Consider the following 25,695-nt stretch of genomic DNA (forward strand, 5'->3'; position numbering starts at 1 on the left):
CTGACTGGCGCACGTTGCTAATGCTGGAGAATCAAACGGAACACGCGCACTAATACAGAACGATAATCTCAATAATTAGGCTGTCGGGGGATATATTAATATTGTGTGACTCTGCACTGGATGCTCGATTCGAAGACAGGGGACAGGGTAACCGGGAGACTCGCCCCAAAACACGCTCGCCCCCATTTCTTTCGTGGACCGCTTACCAGTTCTGTGTATTTTTTTTATTTATTGAGGATAAGGTTAGAAATAAGTTTAGGGTTACGCATAGTTTTACTGAGGCGAAGTTTAGAAATAAGGTTAGGTTTTGGCACCGTTTTACTGAGGTTACGTTTAAAACCGTTTAGGAATAATAATATAAGGTTAGTTTACTGAGGTTACGTTTAGGAATACCAGGTGGCGACCGTTCCGAGGTCGCCGGATTTCCCCGGGGTGACTGTGTTTTGGGGCGAGCGTTTTGGCATTCGAAGACAGCGGTGCAGAAAAGGGGTTGCAGTCAGAGGCACCACGGCATTGTTTTCACAAATCAATTGAGTCGCATTTGCTGCCTAGCTGCCAGGATCATATAGTTCACCTCACCATGGCTCTGTAATAATTGATACGGGTAAGCTCAGCTGCAACAGAAAACCAGTCTGCCTTTCTTCTTGAGGAAAACATGGGCTCTAGACTCAGCAGACAGAGTAGTCTGGACAATGAGAATTTTTCTAAAAAGCGACGCAAGCATCTAGATGCCACATCAGGAGAGACTAGCGACAGCAGGGGAAATAACCGGGTCGGCGGGGACTTTCTGTTTGCACTGATGCTGAAATCAGACAAGCTGCCCGGGATGCTACGGAGGAGCAACAACCACAGCCCGTATGTGAGACGAGTTGCCTGGATCAAAGAGATGCAAAAGCTACTTCGTGATCGCAGGATGGAGCAGGCGACCGACGTGCTCAAATTATTAAGGAAGGCAAGCATTTAATACATTGGGTTGCATTGCATCCTTGGCCTGGGCGAAGTGAGGTCTGATTACCCTTTAGCTGTTATTAAAATCTAGAAAATGTTATATATACTGCCTCGTTTTGTAACATATCTCAACCTGTGGGTTGGGACCCCCAGGGGGGTCCCCACATGATTTTGGGGGGGTCCCCAGATGACAGTGAAGTGACAATTTAAGGACTTTTAAGACCTTTTTTAATACCTAAAAAAAAACAAGAAAAATACTATTACTGCATCAAAAATCATCAGTAATGTGCAGATGCAGATCTACAAGCTCACAACGCCTCAGAATGCGAGTCGTTGTGAGCTTTTTGCTATTTTGCTGCTATTTTCACAATATTTATCTGAGTCAAACAAAATGTAATGCCTCAACTCCTACAATTCCAAGTGCTTGTCAGAGTGGATTAATTTTGGAGCCTGAGAACCACTGCTGTAGGCTATATTATATGTAGCCCGCTATAGGCCAATTTACATCCCATAGCAACAATTTTAAAAAGCAGCAAGAAATTACAGTCAATGTACAGTATGAAGGACAAGACACAATTTTATGTAGGGCTTGTTTATTTGCATGGTCTACTTTTTGGGCTTGTGTGGTCTGCAGACCAGTAGCCTACTAGTCTGTATCCCTGAATCCCAGCTACAGGTGCCTTGGCTGTAGGCTCTGGGTACATATAGGAGCCAGGTGTCACTGACCTAAATCAGGCCCTTATTATCGCCTAACTAACTGCCTCCCCCTGGCCAGCCGGGGCGCCTGATGGAGGGGAAAGGAACTGGTTGGAATAACGTGTTCCTTCCACGCGCTACGTCCAACCAGGGAAACTCTCCCCTGTCAGGTGACAAGAAGGTCATTTGGCTCTCATGTATTGAAGGAGGCATGAGCTCGGTCCTGGCCTCCCTAGGTTGGCAGAGGGAAGGTAGTGCCCAGGATTACGTAGACAATTGGCACTGGGTGTAAAAAAATGGGGTTACAAAATCATGGGATAAAAAATAAAAACAAAGTCCTTAAATGGTCATCTGGGGACCCCTCCAAAATCATGTTTGAGAAGGTTGAGAACCACTGCCCTAATTGCAGCAACAACAAAAATCTCTCACCAAATATAAACTTCTCAGAAAGTATAGGCCATTTATGCCATATTGATCCAACAGCAGACTATGTGACAAAGATGAGTCCACTACCTCTGCTTATAAAATCTATTTGTTGACATTTAATTCAAATGCTCTCTGTCCACATACAGATGTTGTGTCCTGTGTGGTGTTCACTCTACATCCTCCCAGTTCAGTCTTTGCTAAACTGCTGTGCCCCTCCCTTCTCCATGCAGCCTCCTCTCCTCCTGTCCTTTCATCCTCTGCTATTATGGTCAGGGCAGCATCTCACTCGCCCTTTAACATGTGTAATGCTTAAAGGACGACTTCACCCATTTTCAACCTACCTTCATATAATTGGTCCTCACTGATGCTCATCACAATAATGGTACCATTTTTGTCTACCCCTGTCCGTGTCTCAGAGGAGGGCATGGGGACAGTTCAGAAACCCGCCTACCAGTGACATCATTGATTGGAATCCTCCAAGCTAATAGAAACGGCAAGATTTCTATTCCTGGAATGTTGGAATATGCTATAATAGAAGCCAATATTCTCGCAAGAAATAAAATCCTGCTTAGTGCTTAATGATGATGTCACTGGTAGGTGGGTTTCTGAAGTGTCCACAGCCCTCCTCTGAGACACAGACTGAGTAGGAAAAAATGACAGCATTTTATCATGAGCATTAGTGAGGACCAATTATATGAAAGTAGGTTTAAAATGGGTGAAGTCGTCCAGGGTGAGGGTGATTTATACCTAGTTGCGCACCATCTTGTAGATCTGCTATTTTTGGTGCATGACACAACGCGCAACCCATCAGGCATTAGAGCGACCTGTCCACCACCCTTCTCTTAATCTCTTCTGCTAATTATCACCCCTGTGGTTTGTTTCCACCACGAGCTGCTTGTGTTCCAGCAGCATCAGTGAGACCCAGAACCCGCATAAAAAACATCCAGTTGCAGTGTCACTTTCAGGATTTCATCTATAAAAATCAAAATATTAGGCTAGAATTTTATAGTGATATCTACAAAACTGAAAATCTCTGTGCCGTTTGTTTTAATTGTAACAGAACTGTTTTAAGTACTTGTTGTAAATTTGCAGTGTAGATATACAGCTAGCGTTTTTCCCAGATGTGACCACATGTATGTTTGGGCCCCAATTAGCCTACATCAGGGGTGGGCAACCTAATCTTCCAGGTGATCAGATTCCTTGAGGTGATCAATTCATTTGATCAAAAACAACTATTCTTATTAAGCTCTATTTGATGTGCTGTATACAGATTTTCTCAATGTACAAGATCTTACCTTCATTATTCATTTTAAATTATTGACTCAATCTTTGTGAGGTTTTATACCTTTATCATTAAATCATTCTTTGTGAGGTTTTATACCTTTTATTATTAGATGCTAGTTAGTTAGTTTATTCTAATTAGCAGCCTATAATGAGATGTAAAAGCAATGGTGGTTTTCCCTGTCTGGCACTGGGTGATCATGCCAGCCTTGTAAATGTGCCTGAAAAGGTTGCCCACCCCTGGCCTACATATCGTCTCAATGTTATGTAATGTAATGTTTTGTTATGTTTTGCTTATTCATCCACTTTGGATTTCAGCCCAAGAGGATTAAATTTTTTAAGCCTTTTCCAAAAAAAACTCTATCCTTTAGGGCGGCAATAGATTATACAGGTGTGTTAAACCTGTGACAGCAGCTGTGGCCCTGTTTGCTTTCTGGTTCTCAAGCTCCATTCCCTCTCCTTCAGCTGTCGGCAAATCCAATGTTAATTACTCTGAAGACCTGACAGAGGAGGGAGCGGAACCTCCTTAATCAAGACAAGCAGATAAAGTGGCGAGCCTGGGCCGCATGACAGCCACATCACTGGGGACCCGAGGCTCACCTCTTTTAAACAAGCCTGCTTATATTAAATAAGCCTGCTTATATGAACTAAGCCTAATTTGATCATCACTCTGGGCACTGCAATTAGTCAGGTGTCTGAGAAACTATTCAGGTATCCGTCTCAATAGAAAATAGTTTAGTTAATTGGTAGCCTATATAACCGTTTTGGCGAAGCACCTGAGATATGTAAAGGATTAAGTTAAGAGAGTTGTCACTTTGACATGCAAGCTGATCATGTCTTAACTTAGAAGACTTGAGTTATTTTTATTCCTTGCTTCTCAGAAGGAGGGAAGCAGCCTGCCTTTCCCCTCGGCCTGTGTCTAGTCTGTGTTTACCAATGCCCTTGTTAAAATGGTAGCCTGTAATGTGTAGCTGCCAACCTCCCACTCCAACTTGTCTATTACAATCAATGCTGATTGTACTCAGCATGAGTGTGTGCATGCGTGCATATGCTTTTGTACGTTTGTGTCTGGGTCATAGTCTCTGCGTGCGTGTGTGTGTGTGTGAGTATTAAGTGTGTATATGCATGTGCGTGCGCCTGCCCTGCTTATGTACATACAGTACATGCATTTACTATACAGTAGGTTTCTCAAAGACTTGCTTCTCTCATCACAGATTGATGGACAATGTGTTATTCAAATTGCCATTGCATAGGTGGCCTCATTGTAGAGACTTAGAGGCCTTTTAGACCAGAATCTCGCACACGCATATTCTTTGCTTAAAGATCCAGCCATGTGACACCGGGAAAGGGACTGTATGCTTCACACACACACACAAACACACACACACACACACACACACACACACACACACACACACACACACACACACACACACACACACACACACACACACACGCTTGTATTACTATACTTGTGTCATCAACATTTATTGTCTCCGCCAGGCCGAAAGGCATGGCGAGAGAGTATGTTTTCGCCCCTGTCCGTCCGTCCGTCCGTGTGTCCGTCCGTGTGTCCGTCCGTGTGTCCTGTCTGTGTGTTACCACCAAATCTCCGGCACCGTTGGCCCGGTCGCTGCGAAACTGTGCACACACACTCCCTGGATGCCAATTCAGAACCTCTGCCTCAAATGTTTCACATGGGCCTGTTATAGCGCCACCAGGAGGCCGATTTGTGCAAAACCCATTTATTCCCATTATTCCTACAGTTTTTAACCAAACCTCATGCAAATCGGTACACAGTATCTCTATAGTCATGTGATCAACCCTGATCTGTCCGATTTCCCATATTCCATCCTCATTGGCTAAGGTTACCATCCAAAGTTTGCAGGATTGGTCCGTTTTGAACAAACTGCCTCAAATCATGAACGCAGCTTGCCATTTGCATAAAATTGCACACGCACATTCCCACTAGGCCGAGAAAGAAATGGCACTTAAAATTTTTCACATCAGCCTCATGGTGGCGCTATAACAGGCCGATTTGCATTTTTAACTATAACTGCACCGATCTGCGTGAAACTTTGCACGCCTACTCCCTAGAGGCCAAGGAAAAACATCTGCACTGCATTTTTCACATCTGCTTTTTACAGCGCCACCAGGAGGCCGACTTATGTCAAATACATTTTTGGATATTAATCCTTCAGATTTTATCCAAACATCACACAAATCGGTACACAGTATCTCTATAGTCATGTGATCAAGATGCATCTGTCCGATATTTCATATTCCATCCTGATTGGCTAAGGTTGACTTCCAAAGTTTGCAGGATTGGTCCGTTTTGAACAAAATGTCTGAAATCATGAACGCGGCGTGCGATTTCCGTGAAAATTTGCACGCACATTCCCACTAGGCCGAGGAAGAAATGCCACCCTTTTCACATTGGCCTATTATAGCGCCACCAGGAGGCCACAATAACTTACCTGACCTGGCGGAGACCTGTGCTCCGAGGAGCACTTTTTCTAGTTACATTTAATACGGACGGTTATGTTATGAAAGCCATTTCCTTTTTATTAATTTTTTTTAACCCTGACCCTGAAGCCGAAAATAGCCGAGCCACAACGTTGTAGATTGGTTATTTTCGGTGCATGACACCGGCACGCAACTAAGTATGAATCATGCATATAACTTTAACCCTAACGCCTAACCTCTAAATGTTTTGTAACCATAAAACAACCAATTCTCTCATGAGGACCAGGAAAATTGTCCTCACAATCCTTTTCTCATGGACATTTATAAATACAAGCACACACACACACACACACCTTAAATCGTTAATTTTCTCATTACATTCGTAAGGTCATTTGAAATCTTCCCTTTTTGCTGTTTGGTTTGATGTACATAGCAGAGCACATATCAACCCATTCCTTGATCTCCTCGTGACAAACTGTCATGTCAGCTGTCTATACTGACCCATTTATAGACATCTTGATTTGGAGTAAAGATGGTCTTAATCCCATTTATGGTAAATGTAACCTTTTTAAATGTCACCTTTTGTGTGTGTGTGTGTGTGTGTGTGTGTGTGTGTGTGTGTGTGTTGTTCTCTACAGTGATCAAAAGATCCAATTACGGTTACAGAAATGTTCTTTTGCAAATTGGAATACATCATGCAGCAGTAATGTTGCTGGCGCATAAGCGCTATGGCATTCTGGGTAATACTCCACAGTGCAAAGTAACAGAACTGTCATTATGTATGCCAAAAGAGGTAGCCGCCTGGAGCAGTCAGCCTACATTTAGTGTCCCCATAGACATCACTTTCCTAGATAAAAGCCTCTTTGAATGAATATTTTAAACAAAAGTTTATTTTCTTTTTTTAGCCGCTTCATTATGAGTCTCACTTTTCTAGTCACTGCAGGGACAGATTTTCTGATCTGTATTGTATTTTCTCCCCCTTTTAGAGGCCATTATTTGGTAGCTACATATTTATGGCATACTAGAAGTTGTTGTGGATGTTTCTTCCTACTATGACTAATCATATCTTCTCTGGTTTGCAGGACATGGGTTTGGAAGGTGCCTCTCTCAATGACATCCTGTATAAGAATGCAGCCTTCCTTAACTTGGTGGATCCCATTTCCCACGAGCTACTGCTCAGCCTGGCTCGCGAGATGCAGTGTCCAAAGAAGGTGAGCTCTCTAGTAGAGACGTCCTTATCTGTATCTGTTCAAGCAACAAAATGATCAGTCTCTGTATCTGCAGGTCCTGGTCTATAATGGAAGTCACATTAAATCCCGCAAATGTATTTTCTAACCTAATATTCATTGGCAATGTAAGTATTGTGCCTTCAAAACATAATAGTGGCATATATTATGAAATGTCCGATCCCATCCTCATACTGTATTTTTATCGCTCTTTTGTTTTTTTCTCCTTTAATTGATTATTTTTTTCTTTCATTATTGGTGACAAAGAGGGGGTTGGTTGTGGCTGTACAGTATATTAGCCCTTTCTAGGGGGCCAGGGCTAACACAGAATGTTGGAAATGCATATCGTTGTGCATTACATATGTTGATAGGTGTTTCCCTTTCACATCTCTGTCTCTGCTTATTGTGGCCTTGAACAATTTGCACATTACTTTAGTTTGATCAGTTGGGCTGATTGTAAAGTAGCCTGACACAGAATTTCCATTGTATTTCACTTCGTTATTCAGTCTGAATGTGAGGATGTGCTCCCATTGCAGCCGTTTTCTGAGATGGGCGTTGCCGAAGAAGGAGACCTCAACAATTAGTCCCTCTCAGAAAGTATCACAATAGTAAAGTGTTTGACATCATAGTCAAGTGACACCAACTGGTCAGCTACAGTAGCTTACAACGAATTCTAGACAGATACTGTACTAAAGAATGGCTATACCCAAGGCTACTGTGTGTGTGTGTGTGTGTGTGTGTGTGTGTGTGTGTGTGTGTGTGTGTGTGTGTGTGTGTGTGTGTGTGTGTGTGTGTGTGTGTGTGTGTGTGTGTGTGTGTGTGTGTGTGTGTGTGTGTGTGTGTGTGTGTGTGTGTGTGTGTGTCGGACACAACTGGACCGATTGGTTTGAAACTTTGCATGCACTCTCCCAGTAGCCCAAGGAAGCACACCCCACCACAACATGTTTTAAATCGGCCTCATGGTGGTGCTATACCAGACCGCTTTGCATTTTGGCCTATAACTCCTCCCTGGATTCCTTGGATCATGATGCAGTTCCCCAAATAGGCTATGCCCATTTCCGCCCAATTTTTTTTTGCTACTTCTCCTACAGATCTCAATCTAGAATTCACACAAATCACATTATCTCTGGAGTCATGTGATAAACATGTACAGTATCATTCAGATTTTTCATATTCCATTCTGATTGGCTATAATTGCCTTCCAAAGTTTCCAGTAGGCAGGCCCGGATTTATACGAGTGGAGGCCCTGGGCTAGAGTAATTTTCGAGGCCCCCCTGGCACGCATGCACGTGCACGCCCCCGTTCCCGCGTGGGAACCGTCGTCCTAAAACACCCTCGCCCCGGGTCTAATCCGGCGGCCCCAAAAATGGGGCAGTGTGTTTTAGGACGAGCGTTCCGTTTTCCACCCGAAATGGTGGAATGGCTCGTCGGAGACAGACAGACAGATAGAGTCAAGTTGCTGATGCCTGGGTGGGGCTAGAGCGGATACGGAAGTGGTGTGTGCATGTATGTGTGTGTGTGTGGAAAATACTGGATACAGTAGGCAGGCTTTAGACCGGATCAGGCTTTGACAGCCACTACAGCAGTGTTTATCAACCCTGGCAAACGTCCCAATTTTGGGCCGGGGCTACTGCTGAGGTGTGCCGCGCCGTTTGAAGAAGGTTTGAAAAAATATCATTTTGGAAAAAATAGTTTTATTTTTTTTAACAATAATAATCAGGCATGCAAACAGCCCCGATGTGAAAAGGGTGACAACATGCTGTTTTTTTTCGGTTCAGGTGTCACACTATTGCCCTATTTGGATTCAAAACGGCTAGTGGAAGCTGAAAAGCTACAAGTTTGCATGTCTGAATAATGCAAAAACAGAAATATTTGTTTGCATTTGCTTTTTTTCTCCCCCATATATTTTCATAATAAAAAAGTGCGAATCGTATCGAAGTTGTGTGCCCAATATCGTATCGTTTCATGGAATTAGTGTATCGGCACACCCCTAGTGTGTGTGTGTATATATATATACATATGATTATATATATATGGGATCTTTTGGCTATGCCAGGTGTGCCTTGGCACAAAAAAGGTTGATAAACACTGCACTACAGGCACTGTCTGCAGTGTCAGTGACAGTGTGGATAGCAGAGCAGAAGCTCACGATGTTTTAACCATAAAACAACTAAATATACAATAACTAAGCACAAATCTCACTTGAATTGGATTGCAATACTTTACAATTTATTTTAAAAAAAACAATTTGATCATAAAGAAATATATATATATATTATTAATATTTATTATAATTTTTTTCACCCAAAAATCGGAGGCCCCCCCAGTTGGGGGCCCCTGGGCTGCAGCCCACCCTAGCCCAACGTTAAGTCCGGCCCTGCCAGTAGGGGTCTGTTTGTCAGAAAATGCCATAAATCCTCTGTCCAATCGACTCCAAATTTGAATCACACATTTTTGAATAGCCTCACACTCGGATTTCATTACGTTTCACTTAATTATTACTGGGAGTAATTTCAAAATAGCTTCAATAGCAACATAAATTCTAGCAGTTTAATTCCATCATTGCATCCAAAGGACACTGATTGGCTTGGTCCAATAGAGAAAACCTGGGACAACAGCAACACCAGACCCTGAATCGTACTGTCAAGAATCTTTAAATTAACACAAATAGAGATTAGGGCAGGATCACAGAGCCAGGGGCTGTCCTTTTAAGTAAAGCCTCTGGGAGCCAAGTGAACAAGCACTATTAGAAAAAGTAATGTGTTATCAGCTGTTGTTTTACTTAATCTGTAATATGATTATGATTGTTTTTGATATGGTCACTGATTACAGAAATCAGCAACATACAAAACAAAACATAGCTGTTAAAAGGAACTACCTGGATATAAATTTGTGTTAATTATGAGCAGTTGTGTTTAATCTCACCTTTTTTTTATGCATATGATTGGATTTTATTGCTCCATCAAGGCACCTAAATTGAGTTTTGTTGACCACATTCAATCTGGCGTACCTATTTTGGGCATGTCATTATTAGAGAAAATATTGTTTAGTTTTTTGTTTGTAGTAAATGTTCTTTCTGGATATTTTTCACAGGATACAGACACCATAAAGTCTTCTGACAAGATTTGCCGGCAGCTGATCTACCATCTGACGCCTCACTCCAAGTGGCTGAGACAGAGCATGTCCACATTGTCCAGACGCAAGTCTCAGGTTTGGTATGTACCCTCTAAATCTGAGTATGAGTAAAATCCCAAGTGATAAAGGTGGTGGAAGTTATTTTTTGTTGTTGTTGTCAAAATAAGTGAATAGCTCTATATTCCAATAACAATCATTGCTATAGAGTGTTTGTTCAGTAACAGGGGCCTCCCTCTTTAAGAGTGCCATTGACGCGTTTCACGTGTTTTACCGCAATGGCGCAACGTGCCAATGACGTGTTTCACGTCAATCATTGCTATAGAGTGTTTGTTCAGTAACAGGGGCCTCCCTCTCTAGCTCTTTAAGAGTGCCATTGACGCGTTTCACGTGTTTTACCGCAATGGCGCAACGTGCCAATGACGTGTTTCACGTGTTTTTGAAAAAAAAAGTACAAAAAACAAAACGTTCAGAACCCCAGATATCATCATTTGAAGATTTTTTTTACTATGTATTTTTCAATGTTATTATGTTATTTTCAAAAGGCAGACAATTAATGTCAACAAGGTCCAATGACCTCGTTGACATTTGTGAAACCACACAGTGCAACCCTCAGTGATTAGCACCCATCAGGGGATCGATTATACTGGAGATAAATATTCTGTGACTACTTGAAAAAGGTATAAGAAAATTGAAAAATTGCTGGCACAGTTCGCAATATTTTTTTTATTTCATTGGCACTGAATGAGTTACATAATAGACGTTGTCCCTTTTATGCCCATATATGGAGATCCCTTGATGTCATCAGTATATGCCCATATATGGGCATATCGGTCAGATCGGCGGTTCTGGACAACTGGATCTCCATATATGCCTATATATGGATGGGCATATCGGTCGGAACGGCAATACAAGTCGGGAACAATGCAAGTTGGGAATGCATGCCCCACCCAGTCAGGCAATACCCGACTACCTGTTGTACCCATCTGTCTGTCTGTGTCCCCTTTATGCTCATATATGGATATCTCTGTATCTGCCTGTCCATGTCCCCCTTTATGGAGATTCCTGATGTCATCAGTATTCGGTTCTGGACAACTGGATCTCCATATATGCCTATTTATGGGCATATCGGTCGGATCAGCGATTTTGGACAACCGCCTATCGGAACGACTCAACGTCGGGCACCGCACTCCATCAAGTATTCGCCGATGTAAGCGCCAAGGTTGAAGTTAGTCGGTCCCATATATGCGCATGACCATATATGGGCAACGTGGTCGGATCTGCGGTTCTGCACAACCGCACCTCCACCTGCCTATATGTGGGCATGTCAGTCGGATCGGCGGTTCAGGACAACCACCTTTCCGACCGACACGCGTGCCAAAGATTGAAGTCGGTCGGTCGGACGGTTCTCGAGATACGTACACAGCTGTAGGGGGTGCTCAGGGGGGTCGGCGACCCCTTAGCTCTGAAGCTACTATGGGGGCTGGGGGCTGGGAACTCCACCTGCACGCGCAAGCACGCACCGTCAGCGGCGAGCCGTCTTTAACACCTTAAACAATGGCCTCAACCTGGCTGCTTTGCATAACATTAGGCTACTCGAGAAAAGCCATGGAGTGTGAAAGGGTTAATCGCTTAGCAGAGGACACAAGAGCTAGTAGCCTACCAGACACTCACAAAGTTATCCCTGTCTAGCTCTGGTCCATAGCGTTAGAAGGAGTTCTCCTTAACGCTATGGTACTTTTGATTCTTTCCCCTCGCACCGCGGTAGCGCAGCCTCTCGTCTGTAGTAAAAATAAAAAATACACTTTTGGTACTCAACAAAACACAGACGGTGTAATGGAGTTGAAAGCCTATTCTACTAAGTGGGAACACTCTGAGCCCCCACCTCACGTCTAAAATACACTTTTTGGCCAGAAAAGAAAATATTTCACCGGAAGGAAGAATCTGGTCAATAGGAAAATTCCATTGACCAGATCTGTAGAGGGCACTGTGGAGTAACCAAAAACATGTTTTAATTCCGGTGAAATATTTTCTTTTCTGGCCAAAAAGTGTATTTTAGACGTGAGGTGGGGGCTCACAGTGTTCCCATTTAGTAGAGTAGGCTTTCAACTCCATAAAACCCTCTTTGTTTTGGTGAGTAGCAAAAGGTTTTTTATTTATTTTTTACTTACAGATGTAAGTCTTAAAAAAAAAGTAATTCAAGTAAAGACAAGTTGACTGATTATTTTAAGTACTTATGTGTGGGTGAATCTATGTAAAGGGCTTTTATATAAAACTAAAAGGAAAATAAAATAATTAATTAATTGAAACAAAAATAAAAACAACAAATTAACAATGCAACTAAATAATAAGAAATATAATTACATTAAAATCACATGTTGAATACAGTATTTCAACTAGCACTGAGCTGATCGGCTATGTGCACATGCGTGTGTGTGCACGTGACGTCATAAAATAGAGCCCCCCTAGCTCAAAAATCCACAGCTCACGTACACTACAGACGGACAGATATTCCGTGCATTTATTGTGTGATTAGTTAACAGAAATTACATTTTCAAAATGGGATCCATGTACCAATTTTATAATTGGTACATGCATATAATGCATATAAGATAAACAATTGAAATTGGAAGTGATGAAACAAAAAAGAGTAGACAAACTGGAAATGGAACACTGCAGAATTTAAGCTGATATATTTTGTGGGGTTCTCTCCTCCTGATTGAATAAAATTGATATCCTGATCTTAACATTTATTTTCTGTTCACTAAAGAGATGAGGAGACCCCCTGTTACTGAAGAAAACACTATAGCAATGATCGCTTAATTTTTTTGTTATTGATTTTTTACAAAATCATATCATTTGGTTACATTTGAACACTCAGAGTTACACATCGATACTTGTCCGTCGCTCGTTGTCTGCTAAATGCCTAAATTGTGAGGCTTTGTCTTTGTGTACACAGCACATAAACACATACAGTACGGAATCAATCGTGACGTTCAGGGTTCAAATCCAGTTCATGACCTGTGTCACATGTCATGTCTCTCCACTGTTCTAATGAACTCAGCACAAATGCTTAAAAATAGTATTTAAAATGGGACACGTCCTGATTATTCAGCCAGATTATGCGTCAAGGACTTGTCAGGACTTGCTTCGTGTCAATGAAACAATGTGTCTGCACTTTTACACACACACACACACACACACACACACACACACACACACACACACACACACACACACACACACACACACACACACACACACACTCAACGGACAGGTAGACTTCAGGCCACCGGGATGGGAATGCCATGGTAACCAAAGCTGTCAATCATCTATCTGTCTGGTGCTCAGGTCTGGTGTGATGGATGCACACTGCTAGTTGTACACGTGGCTGTTGTCTTTTAAAAGTGCCAAAACAAGCCGATACAATTTGTCCGTTGGGTGGTTGGTTGTGAGTGATAGAGGCACTAGGTTCATTTCATGCGTAATTCTGTGGGTTTTGATGAAAGCACAGTTGTATTGCTGTAATCATCATGCCTTTGCCGTACGTGAGTAATGCAGAAATAGCGTGCAAAGACAACAAACAGGCATTTGTGTGCCTGGATGTTGATTTAGTAGTTCTATTCATGAAAAGAAACAGGGTGTAATTAAAGCTTACTTTTAAATGGCTCTGTAAAATAACGCATGGATTTTGTGAATATAATGATAACTGCTTGACTTATCTAGGACAATGTGAGCACAGTGAGACAAGACTGACTCACTGTCACCCTCATTAATCCAAACAGAAAAGGTTGATACAGTCCAGACACTTTGCCATTTCAGCCACACTCAAGCAAGGCTTAAGCCTACTGAAACTCTCTTATTTTCAGTGAGCAACACGGTCATATTCCAAAGTGTAAATTTGGCTTTAGACATGCCCATGTATGATGTTTGAATCAGCACAAAGGAGGAGAGATAAGTCACTGACCATTTCTGAAAATGTGCAGACATCTGCCTTTTAACAAATTCCGAGCTAAAGCCGTTTTCTTTTTACTTAGTCATGCTGTTGGCTCTGTAAAAGCCTGCAGAGACAAGACTGTCTGTCTGACACATTCTGTGACAGAAGGAGCTGCATTAATCACTAAAGCAAAAAATTGAAAAGAAGAAAAATCCACCCTGAAACTGAATTCACATTACTCTAGCATGTTCCTGCTACTGTCTGTGCAGCTGTAGTATCTCTGAGCATAGAGACAACTTTCTGTCTTTCAGTGCCAGGAGCAAGACAGCAAAGCACAAGGATCACCAGCATGCACAAAATGTCCTTCGGGTACTCTTTATTGAGATCGCCACAGGCAGCATATAATGAGGATGTGTTTCGGCAGAGCCTTCCTCAGCCCAAACACACAGTCCCCAGACAGACAGCACAAACAGACTGCCCATACTTTATTCTGGAAGGTCACGAAACAATTCTGGATCTGGACACATCTCTCGTGCTGTACTCATTAACCACTTAAGCCCTATATTCGTCATTGTATAGTACGATGAATAGGGGAAATAGCCGATCTACAAGCTCACACGTTGTGAGCTTGTAGTTTGGTTATTTTCGGAGCAATTTGGAAGGTTTGGGAAATTTCGCTTATAATTACATTCCCAAAATAGGGATGCCAGGGTTAATGTGACTAAGAATATGAGAGTGACCTTTGTGGACATTGTGACCGTGCCAAGGAGGATCTTGCAGAGATGTTGATAATGTTCTGGTCCGGTGTTGTTGAACAGTATAAAGCAGTATTTCTCAAATGGGGTTACTTGTACCCCTAGGGGTACATGAAGGTACTACAGGGGGTACATGAGAGAAAGTGGAAAATCTTTGAGATTGAGAACCACTGTAAAATAATAAAAAGTACATTTTGCAGCTAATGCTCAGTTTGTGCATCCCCAATGTCAACCATATCTATTTAGCCTAGCACGTTTTTTTCTGATTACAGATTACTTGGTGCTGCGAATTAATTCAAAAAGATTAAAGCCATATCAAATGATGAATTCTAGTTTTTGGGTGGAATTTAGCTTTTAGCCTCCATCCTTGTTCAGCTGATTATAGACTATAAATATGTCACAGTCTTTCTGTCTAAGGTTGCCCAGAGTTCAGAGGAAGCTACAGTAAAATATCTGTCTAGTGCCTGTGGGTTAATCCTTGTCCCTTCATTATCCTGCATTAGTACTAACTGTGTCATGGACTGCTCTAAATTCTATACACACATTTTGCACCCAAATGCCTCTCTCTATTAATATCTAAATTGGTATAATCTCTCTAATCTAACTAATTTTCTTTCTTACTTTTTTTCGGTTAGAATGTCATGGTGGAGCTTGCAGCCAGATATCATGGCTCCCAGTCCCTTGTTATCATTGCCTTAATCAACCTTTTGATCAAATGTTTCCTTTGTCAGCTGCCTGTTAACACATTTGTTTGATAAATTGTATTCTTCAGAATTAACCAAACTACGGGAGTCACGTGATGTGTTCGAACAAGATGGCTGCGTAAGGAAGAGCAGCTCTCGCAACTATTCACCATCCGCTTTATTTCATAGCAAGGAACGCGAATCTGATTGAACTTTTTTGCTAAAACAGTGTAGCAAGGCACAACAATGTCGAAAAGTACCAGAAATTCTAAGTTTGGGTCTAAACTAAGCACGGTTAGCACACGGGGCGCATCGGCTAACGACGGTGCTAATGCTAACACTAGCCACGCTCAGACCATACCGGCATCGCTGTCTGCGCTTCATGCGCCTCTCAAGTCCGGGGATCCCGGCCCCAGCCTTCTCTCTGGTGAGGTGACTAGGGAGTTTGCCAAACTCACTGCTTTGATTCTGGCTAAATCGGAAGCCCACGACAGAAAACTGGAGGAGATAAGAGTTATAGCGCGAGCTACAGACGACAGGCTGAAAGACTTGGCCACCCGCATTACCCAGGTCGAGAGCCGTTTGGACTTCTTAGACGAGGCGGTGGGTGAGATGCGAGCTGTGCCCGTGGCGGGGTCGGCGGAGGTCGAGGCATTGCGGCTGAAGATTGACGAGATCGAGAATTCGGAAAAGAGATGTAATTTACGCCTAGTGGGCTTTCCTGAGGACTGTGAGGGTACCGATACCATCGCATTCCTGTGCGAGGTTCTGCCGACGGTTCTGAAGGTGGATTTCCCGCGTGGATTGGAGTTTCAGAGGGCCTATCGAATCGGCAGCGTGCGTGGAGGTGCTGGCTCCGACCGACCGTCGTCGGGGAGAACCATCACCGCCAGATTCCTAAGGTTCCAGGACCGGAACCGGGTCGCCGAAGCTGCACGCAAGATGGGTAACGTCACTTGGAAAGGCCACCAAATAATGGTCTTTGCTGACTACTCGAAGATGGTCAACGAGAGACGCATGCAGTTTAAAGAATGTAAGCGGGTTCTGCACGAGAAGCACATTCGATTCTCTCTGAACTACCCCGCGGTTCTGGTCGTTCGATCGAAGCGGGGAGAGCGCCGGTTCGAAGACACCACAGCCGCCTTGGACTACGTACAATCTCTCGAGTAACGGTGTACTCTCATTCTCTGATAATTTAGCCATGTGTATACTGTTCTAACTCTTATTTTACTTTATTTTATTCCTAAACCTGGACTGAGTCTGTTTTGTTTTGTTCTAGTTTTCGCTTCATTGCACTCAAAGTAACTAAGTAACAGTTTATATGAGGCGTCATTTATTTTTGTCTTGCTCTTGAACCTCGTCTGATAATGTTCTGTTTTATTATTGCTCCATTGTGCCCAAAATCGCCCCGGGCTTATACCTAAGTCCGGGCTAGAAAACGTCTTTTCTTGTGTTTTATGTACTTCTACTCTTATTCATGGTGAAATTAGAAAGTTAACTTAACTAATTCTGTTCTTGTTTCATTTTAGAAAAAAACACGTGATAAGGCGATTGATTTGTATTAGGTTCCGATGTATAAAAGAAAGATGGGCATTTAATAGGAAGAAGCTTTGTTCACAGAGCAGTTCAATTTATTCATGTGGGGTTAGAGGGCATTTCAATAGCTTTTACCTCTATTTTCTAGTTCATCTTTGTACAAAGGCCCATGTCATTGCATTTTTTCCATTTGTTGTATTGCTCGAAGAATGGGCTTGAATAACTTAGAACCAGGTTTTTGATGTTTTTATTGACACTGTTAAAAACCAATAGGTGACTGTTGTGCATGCTGCATTGATTAATGGAGGTTCCTTGCTATGTTGGCCGTTAGTTGGAGGATCACGGACCACGCTGAGGGGGGGTGAGCGTTCTTTTTCGGACGTTCTTTTTGTTCTTCGTGTCTTTTATGTTTTTTGGTGTGACGAGTGTATATCTCACAGGTATGCTTGTGTGTTTGCACAGTGGAACTAGGACCGCTACTCTTAAGAACATTTAACGAGGCTTCTTTATCTGTCTGATTAAGGTCATTACATCATTGATTCATCCGGATCAGAATTGTTTTGGGAGTGGCCGATGTGCGGGATCGCAGTGTGTCATAGCCCGGCGCGCTGCGAGCTTGTAGGTCTGCTATTTTCAAGACATTTTCAAAATTATTTGAATTTTGTATTTGTGAGTATATGCTTATCGTTTTGTTGATGTCTTTGTTTTCACTGTATGTTTGTTTGTCTTGTGTGTAGGGTATGTATTGTCTCATTATAATGGTCGGTAATATTGCTTTTGACGAAGAGGGTTTTGTGATGTATGTTGTATGTTTTGTCTCATTATGCTTGTCTCAATGCGTAGGGTGAATATTTGTATGTTTGTCTAAAAACAAATAAAGTACAAGTCATAAAAAAAAAAAAAAAAAGAATTAACCAAACTACCATTTCGTAGGCCTTCTCTCAAGTTTTCACAAAAAGTCTCTCATTTATATTTCTATGTTTCTTTTGTTAGACACCAGTTAATGGTAATGTATTAGAAAGTAATATAGATTTGAAAATAAATGCACTCTTAGTGCATTAATTTCCTTTTCTTAGTGCTACCTAATTTCACCTATTATGTCATCATTTGTCAGTCAACACATTGCCTTGTGTGTATGAAATGTGCTGTATATACAATATAATATACTGTAAGAAACATTGGACATAAAACATTCTACAGAATATGATTGCTAATTTAAGGCTGAGCCCATGATGGCTCTTGTCATAGCACAGCAAGACATGTTTGTGCTAAAGAAGAACAGAACTCTTGGGAAAAAGTTCCCACAATCAATGTTTTTCTTGAGACATGTCTGAAAAATGTAGGACAACAACACAGTGTTTTGTTCTGATCCAATAGCAGATAAAAAACTGCCACTCTGCTCTCTGCCTCAGTCATTTTGTTTGTTTTAGTTTATTTAGTGGAATTACATATTTCCACAACCAACGCTACACAAAACATATTTGTGAGTATACACTTCTTCTAAAGGAACATACAGAGGAGTTGGAAACAACAAAATGTACTCATTAACCAGCTTCTGAGCTAAAGTCTTTCTTGGGGGGTTATGCCAATGGCACAACAATGGCATTGGCATAGCCATCATGTGAATGGGCACTCATGTTCAATACAATTGTTGAATATCCTGGTGGCCAAGGCACATAATAAGGATCACAGCTAAAACAATGGAGGTCTTGCCAAGACCGTTCCCATCTAGACAGAAATGTTTCTCCTACAGTTGCTCTTATTGTTGAAAGAGGCCGCTAGAAAGAAACCTCAATGTATTGTATCCCTCTTTTACTACAGTGTTTCCTTTATTTACATCACGTGTCATTTTTATGTACAGTAATTGTGATAATATAGGTTTAAATTTAGGTTGGGACTATCTATCTGTCTTTCTATCTATTTTTAGTTGACATAGCTTTAGAATAATACAACAGGGAGGGGAACTTCACTGACAAGCCTGGTTAGATTTGATATTCACCACCTGTTACTCTCTAATGCAGTTTTGCTTCACTCATGAGAGGGCTGATATGAATAATGGATCAAAGCTTACAGTAAGCATTAATGACTGTGTGAAAACAAAATGAAGCAGTGTGCAATAACCTAACCAAAGGGGAAATCGAGGAGAAAATGGACTCCTTGTGGGAACGTTCATGATATTTAATTTTCTTAATGCAGGCTTTTTGTGTGCCTCTCTTACACAGACAAGCTATTTGTTGTGGTTCTGCTCAGATGTGAATATTGATAATTTCATAGATGACTTGAATTGTTATTCTGTTCTATTTTTCTTGTATTAATTTTCACTGCAACCTTATTCTCTTTCCTTCTATCGTAGTATCCAGTGTTAATATATTGTGTTATACATTTAACAACGTTTATTCCGTAAATATGCATCTGTACCACACCTCTAAATTACCTTAAGTCATTACTTCTCACATACTGTACACACTAGCTACCGGTCCCAGTATTGTTGTGGATTTATAGCCTCCAAATCAGGACCATCGAGAGTCACACTAGTTGTAATAGACCACAGGGGCCACGAGAGAAAAGTGTCTCTTATTGTAGAGCACTGTTTCTCAACGTCGTGTCCAGGAACCAACCAGGGGTCCAAATGGTAATAAAGTATTAACAGACTTGGGGTTATGAACCTGGCACGCACATGCTCAGTGTTGCCATGTCCGCTTATTATGCAACTTTGGGCTATCAACACCGGAGCCAATTTTCATAGACCTGGTTGCTTGTTTCTCTCGCTAAACCTGGCAACTGTTGGATAACATCACTCACTCAGACAACAGACCGCACAGCGCCGCGCATGCGCAAAACATGCCAATTGTAATATAGGATGGAGGTACGTGGCCTATTGCATATCAAATTGGGCACGCTTGAAATTAAAATGGATGAGAATAGCTGGTTTAGAAAATGGCTCATCTTTTTCCTGCTTCCTGATCTCTAAAAGTACAGACCTGTCTGATCAAAAACCCATTCGCCCCTGCAGGGGAGCCTGGGATGGCTATGACATTACAACTTTTGTGATGTTGGGAGAAGATGAGGTTTTGGTCAAATGAAGGCGAACAGCGACAGATTTGAAGGAGGACAATAAGGAGACTGGCTTCACAAGACATCTATGAGAAAGTACTTTTCAATTTAGCAACACAGCGTTGTCGTGACTCTGCCTTTAGCCTGATGGATTTGAAGCTTTTGCAGCTGGTCTATTTTCTGCCAATCTTGGTTGTGCAATGGTAGTGAAGGTCATCTTGTTGTTTTGTTGTTCTTGCTTTGTATCGTGTACATTTGGGTGGTCTAATATCTTACTTCAATAATCTAACATACATTTATAGTGAACATTTAGAGCAAGGACATTGTAATTCACACTGACATTTAGCCAAACGTACATTATAGCCCACTAAAAGCAGGGGTGGAAAAGGCACTGGTAAATCACTAGAGAGGGACTTGAAACAACATAAAGTAAAGTGCAAATAATAACGGATGAAGAGTTGTATTCTAAAATGTGATTTTAGAGGACACTCAGGACAGCAATAAATGAAGTTTTATTGGCCATGTTGTACAATGTAGATAAAATTAATGTTTAGATACACTCCAGACTAGGGCTGGGTGATATCAAATATCACAAAATGCTTGACCAAATACCTCAATATCAATATTGTGACGATATTGTGGGACTGAATATTGGTTCTTTCACAAAATATTAACACTATTAGATATTGTGGACTACAGGACACTGCAGTCAACACACCTGTGACCCTATCTTCGAAAATCACACCAGCAACCTTTCAGCCCAATTAAATCTAGATGATTCCATGCTTTGAAAGTCTTGTTAACCATTTCTGGACTGACTGATGACTTATGCTTAATTTGTAAATGGTGTCGTGTGCTAAAAGTAGATTGTCTATTTTCGTTGCACTGACAACGTGCATCAGTATATCACAAAGTATAAATCAAGTTAATTGATATCATTGCCATCATTTGAGTCAGTTCTGTTAGTATCAGATGATGTTTGTTCACATTGTAGATATTTCATTTTGAAACAAGTCTTTTAAACATGATTTGCATTAATATAAAGCTGCGCTGTACTTCTGAATCAGTGTGTTAAGCCTAATTTACACTTCACACAAACATGAAGCGACACGCTTTTCATTTGAAACCTGTTATTTTCAGCGAACGAACGACACAGTTGTGCGTCTTAACTATAAATTAGACTTTAGAATCATGTCCATCAGGTACAGCTCATGAATTATAGCATTATGGCTATAATTCCCAGTTACATTCATAGAGATCCTCCGTCAGATGACAGAAACGTTACCCTTCAAAGGGCATTAGCATTTGAAAGTGTCACACCGTGAGGCTGTGAGATGAGACAGATGGATGGACAGACAACACATATAGAATCTTGCTGAGAATCACCCAACCCAGCTGACACACACACATTGTTAATAAAGTGCCTTCGTAATGTGCCAGACCCAGCTGTTACTCATATCAGAATGTTTTTATTTAGACCTATAAAGACACCATTTGTTGACATCTTGGATGTCAAAAAACCTTTCTCTCCTGCTCTACGCTACTCTCCTCCAAACATCCTATTCAATTATCTTATATTTAATGAATGTATAAATATAAATGATTTACTTTTGATCAAATATTGCATTCGTCTTACCAATGAGGAGCTCAGAGGTTCTAGCCCTCAGAGCTTTATGCTCAAGCTATGTGTGCTTGCTTGGATGTTTTGGCTCTTCTGTTTACACTAGCAAATCCCTATGCAGGAGGTTCTATGTCAGCCTTCCGCTCCAAGCCTTGCCAAGGCCCCCTCCTTTATGAAGCACAGGAAACAATATGACACCAGGGCCATGTTCCCAGGTCACAGACAGAGGTTACACTAGAACAGTAGAACTGAGACGTCAGAGAGCTTTCATCCCTGCCCCTTTGCATCTAAATCTCTAGCAGTTATCATATTGTCCTGTTTTCATGTTTAAGGGTTAAAGTGACATAAGTAATCATATACAGTAAGTAGTAAGTCATCCTGGCAAGGCATCATATAGTTAATATAAAAAAGTAAAGTAAATGTAAATGTATTAGATGTAAAATAACTTATAGGTAAATGTATTTCTATCTGAAAAATGCTTTTAGGAGCAGTCATCATAGGAAACAACAAAATCTTATGCACACCTGATCAGCTCGGAAAAGGGTGCGTAGGCAGGGATCAGACGTATAGAATAAAATGACCGCACACCGTCTACACTTGCACAATAGGGACAACTTTATTTAAGCAACGTTTCGGGCAATAGACCTTCTTCAGGCATCAGAAGAAGTCGTCATAAAATTAGCATTTGTAACTATACATCTACATGTAAGTTAATTTTCTGTCCCTCCTCTCTTTACCTAACAGTCTCAAGACAACCCTGCAGAAGAAGTTGTCCAGCGACACGGTCGATCTATCCGGTATACCGCTGTCTGGCCGAGATGTACGCCAAGTGGCATTCTACCTCCAGAACAACGGCGACACAATAGTGTCTGTGGACGTCAGCTTCACTGAACTCCACGACGAGAACCTGATGCTACTGCTGCCTTTGCTGGGCTCACTGCCTAAACTCGGCACTCTGGCTCTTAATGGCAACCGCCTCACCCTAGGCATCGTCAAGGACCTGACCGAGATGCTGAAAGACCCCAAGAAATTCTCCAGCCTGTCATGGATCGACCTTGGCAACAATGTGGACATTTTCACCATGCCTCAGCCGCTCTTAGTCGCCCTGCGGCGACGTTGTAGCCTCAAGAGCAGCCTGCCCACTATCTACGAATACACTGAGGGCCAGCCCTACTGCTACCACATGGAGACCTCTATTGAGGAGCCCAGCCACTACGAGGAAGACGAAGAGGAAGACGAGGATGCGGAAGATGAGGAAGACGAAATGGGAAATAAACTCGAGTTAGAGCCGTGGGGCTTAGGTGGGAAGCGTCTCTCCAAGGACTTCACCCTCCACTATTGTGAGAGGTGATGGGGTGATATTTTGTCTTAGCTTGGCCCGGCTGTGGTTGAGATGTTGTCCCACAGCTCTCTGTTACTTCCCTTTAACCCTGTTGCCCTCACACCATGCGTCCAACACCACCCTCTGAGGTACAAGCGGAGTTCAGCACCCACATTCTGAGCAAACAACAGCTATTATTCACCATCTATGAGTTAGCCCGCAGAATATGATAGCAAAGTTGACAATCACGATGGTGTGACTTACTGTGTTGGCAGATGGTGCTCCTGGGTACAAGGTGCGGTTTCATTGGAGGGGGACTGGAAGAATTTATGAACAGGTGCGCGCTCTCTCTCTCTCTGTGTCTCTCCCACCCCCCCCTCTCTCTCTCTGTCTTACTGTGGCAACTGAGGAGCCAAGTCCCAAGGAGCTAAGATCAGTTGGTTTGATGGAGGAGCGACATACCAACGGACGATGAAGTGGACGTGAAGTTTGGAAACAGTAGATCCCTCTGGTTTCTCTACCAGAACTGAGACTATCTCTGGCAGGCAGGGCCTAGCTCTACATTGTGTGTTCTCTGTTAATCTCTCAACAAAAGCTATGACACAAGTTCAACAGACTATACAGCCGACGACCCGTCACGTGATGCAAGCAAAACTGCTAGGTCAAGACTTTTTGCGTTTTCCCCCCCTTTCGAAATGTCCACTTGTGAATACCCACACATCACTTGTTGTAGATGTAAATGATGACACAAAACATGGCTCTGTTGTATTCCACAGGCTATTTCTGTGGAGTATTGGTGAACAAAGCAATCTTAGAAGACAACAGGTAGGAGTCAACAATGGGAAGCTGTCAATGTGTGTTTATTTTTTTTGTACTTGTCTAGATTCTGAAACGCGCCTCTTCGTATATATGTTGGACTGCTTTAATCAGTATTATGTCAAGTACAATAAAATGCATATATGAGACTACGACCAACCCTCTGAGTCTGAGTAGCAAGGGTACCACTGATTGAAATCAGAGACAGGTCTTCCCTACTGCCAAACCTCTCTACAAATGCATTTATTTATACTCCTTTAAGCCTTTTTTGTTCTTGTACATTTTAAGGCACAGCCTTGACTGTTATGTATTTATTGTAATCAGACCTACAGACCGACTGAAGTGAAATGCTGGATGGTCATGTCCTTTGCAGTAGCACATAACTATTAAGTTACACTGACCAACACACTGCAGTGCACTTTAGCAGCTATTTCTTTGTATAATCATCACCTCGTTATATTTACATCTCCGTAAACATATACACTGTTCTCAACAAATATTCAAAATGAACTCCGTCTAAGATAAGCAGAAAGTGTTGAGGTGCTAGGTAAAATGATCACCTAGAGGCTTATGGTTGTTGGAAAATCATCATTGTATAAAATCTATATATTATAAATGTGTAATGTCTGTTATGTGTCTTTGTAACCGTGAAACGTCCGCTCTCTGTTGTAATTATTTGTATCATCATTTTGGTGTTCTGTCTCTTGTTCGTTCAGATAATGATAATAATTACTCTAATCCGTAGGATACTGAGCGGCGCAATGACCTCATAAGTGGAAACAATCTGGGTTATTCCAATGGGACTTGTTTCATATTTATAACACCACCAGAAATTGTTCACCAACTGTACTGAGAATACTTAGCTGTTGTAGTTGACCATGTTCACATGGTGGCCATTTTGCTGTTACTTTATACTCAGGGGTGGGGTAAGCAATATTTTTTCCCCTAGGATGGCAGGGGAAGACTTATGAATAATAAATGAGTCAAGAATCCTCGTGTTTGTAGTTATCCAATCATGTTCCTTTTGATTTTGCCCTTGTGTTTTGAGTCAACCATTCAAGTTCCTTTTAATTTTGATGGAAGACAGAAACATTGACATGTTATGTTTCTGCAAACCATGGATATGTTGAATGTCAACATTTCTGAACTTTTGTCAAGTACTATGTGTACTATGTAATCTATTTCGAAATATATTATAGCTGAAATTTCCCACCTATTGGTATGCAATTTGGATGGCGCGGACGCCACAGGGATCATTTGTGCTTCTGTCGGCGCGCCTACGTTGTTTGGGACGTGATTGGATTAGTCCTAACACAAGGACACTCATTCATTATTTATAATTCTTCCCCTGCCATCCTAGGGAAAAGAATATATAAAGTTGAGTATAAAGTAAGAACAAAAAAGCTCAAACAGTGCAGACGAGTTTACGATTCAAACTTCACATGAGTGAGGGAGAACACTGTATACTTAATTCATGCTTCATGTTTTGTGTGTTCTTCTCATCATGCTAATTATACTCTGTTGTTGTTGCCTCTGTGTATTTGTCTCATGCCATACACAGAGAATTGACTGCCAAAACAATTAAATAAAAATAAACAATCACACTAAACTTGGGAGTTTTGTTGTTTGTCTGTTTTTTGTCTGAAACACTCAAGTGAGAAAGAGTGCAACAAAGTGCCCTTTTGACTTTATTAAACTGTAAATTATTATACATTCTACTGTAAAAAATGGCAATTAAAGAAATCAGCTCAGTGTGGTCTGGTTGAGTTCAGTTAGACTGACTGTAGTGCCTCTGTG

General features: G+C 41.7%; 1 protein-coding gene across 1 annotated transcript; it reads left to right on the plus strand.

Annotated features, from left to right (window-relative positions):
- lrrc75ba (leucine rich repeat containing 75Ba) lies at positions 1 to 25,489 on the plus strand. Its single transcript, XM_080432585.1, has 4 exons — positions 1 to 952; positions 6,900 to 7,028; positions 10,137 to 10,258; positions 22,506 to 25,489. Exons 1-4 carry the CDS (start codon positions 656 to 658, stop codon positions 23,110 to 23,112), a joined length of 1,155 nt encoding a protein of 384 aa, XP_080288711.1. The 5' UTR covers positions 1 to 655; the 3' UTR covers positions 23,113 to 25,489.
- Positions 25,490 to 25,695: the final 206 nt, after the last annotated feature.

This window comes from Gymnoscopelus braueri (genome assembly GCF_963280865.1).
Source record: "Gymnoscopelus braueri genome assembly, chromosome: 7".
Classification (NCBI taxonomy): Eukaryota; Metazoa; Chordata; class Actinopteri; order Myctophiformes; family Myctophidae; genus Gymnoscopelus; species Gymnoscopelus braueri.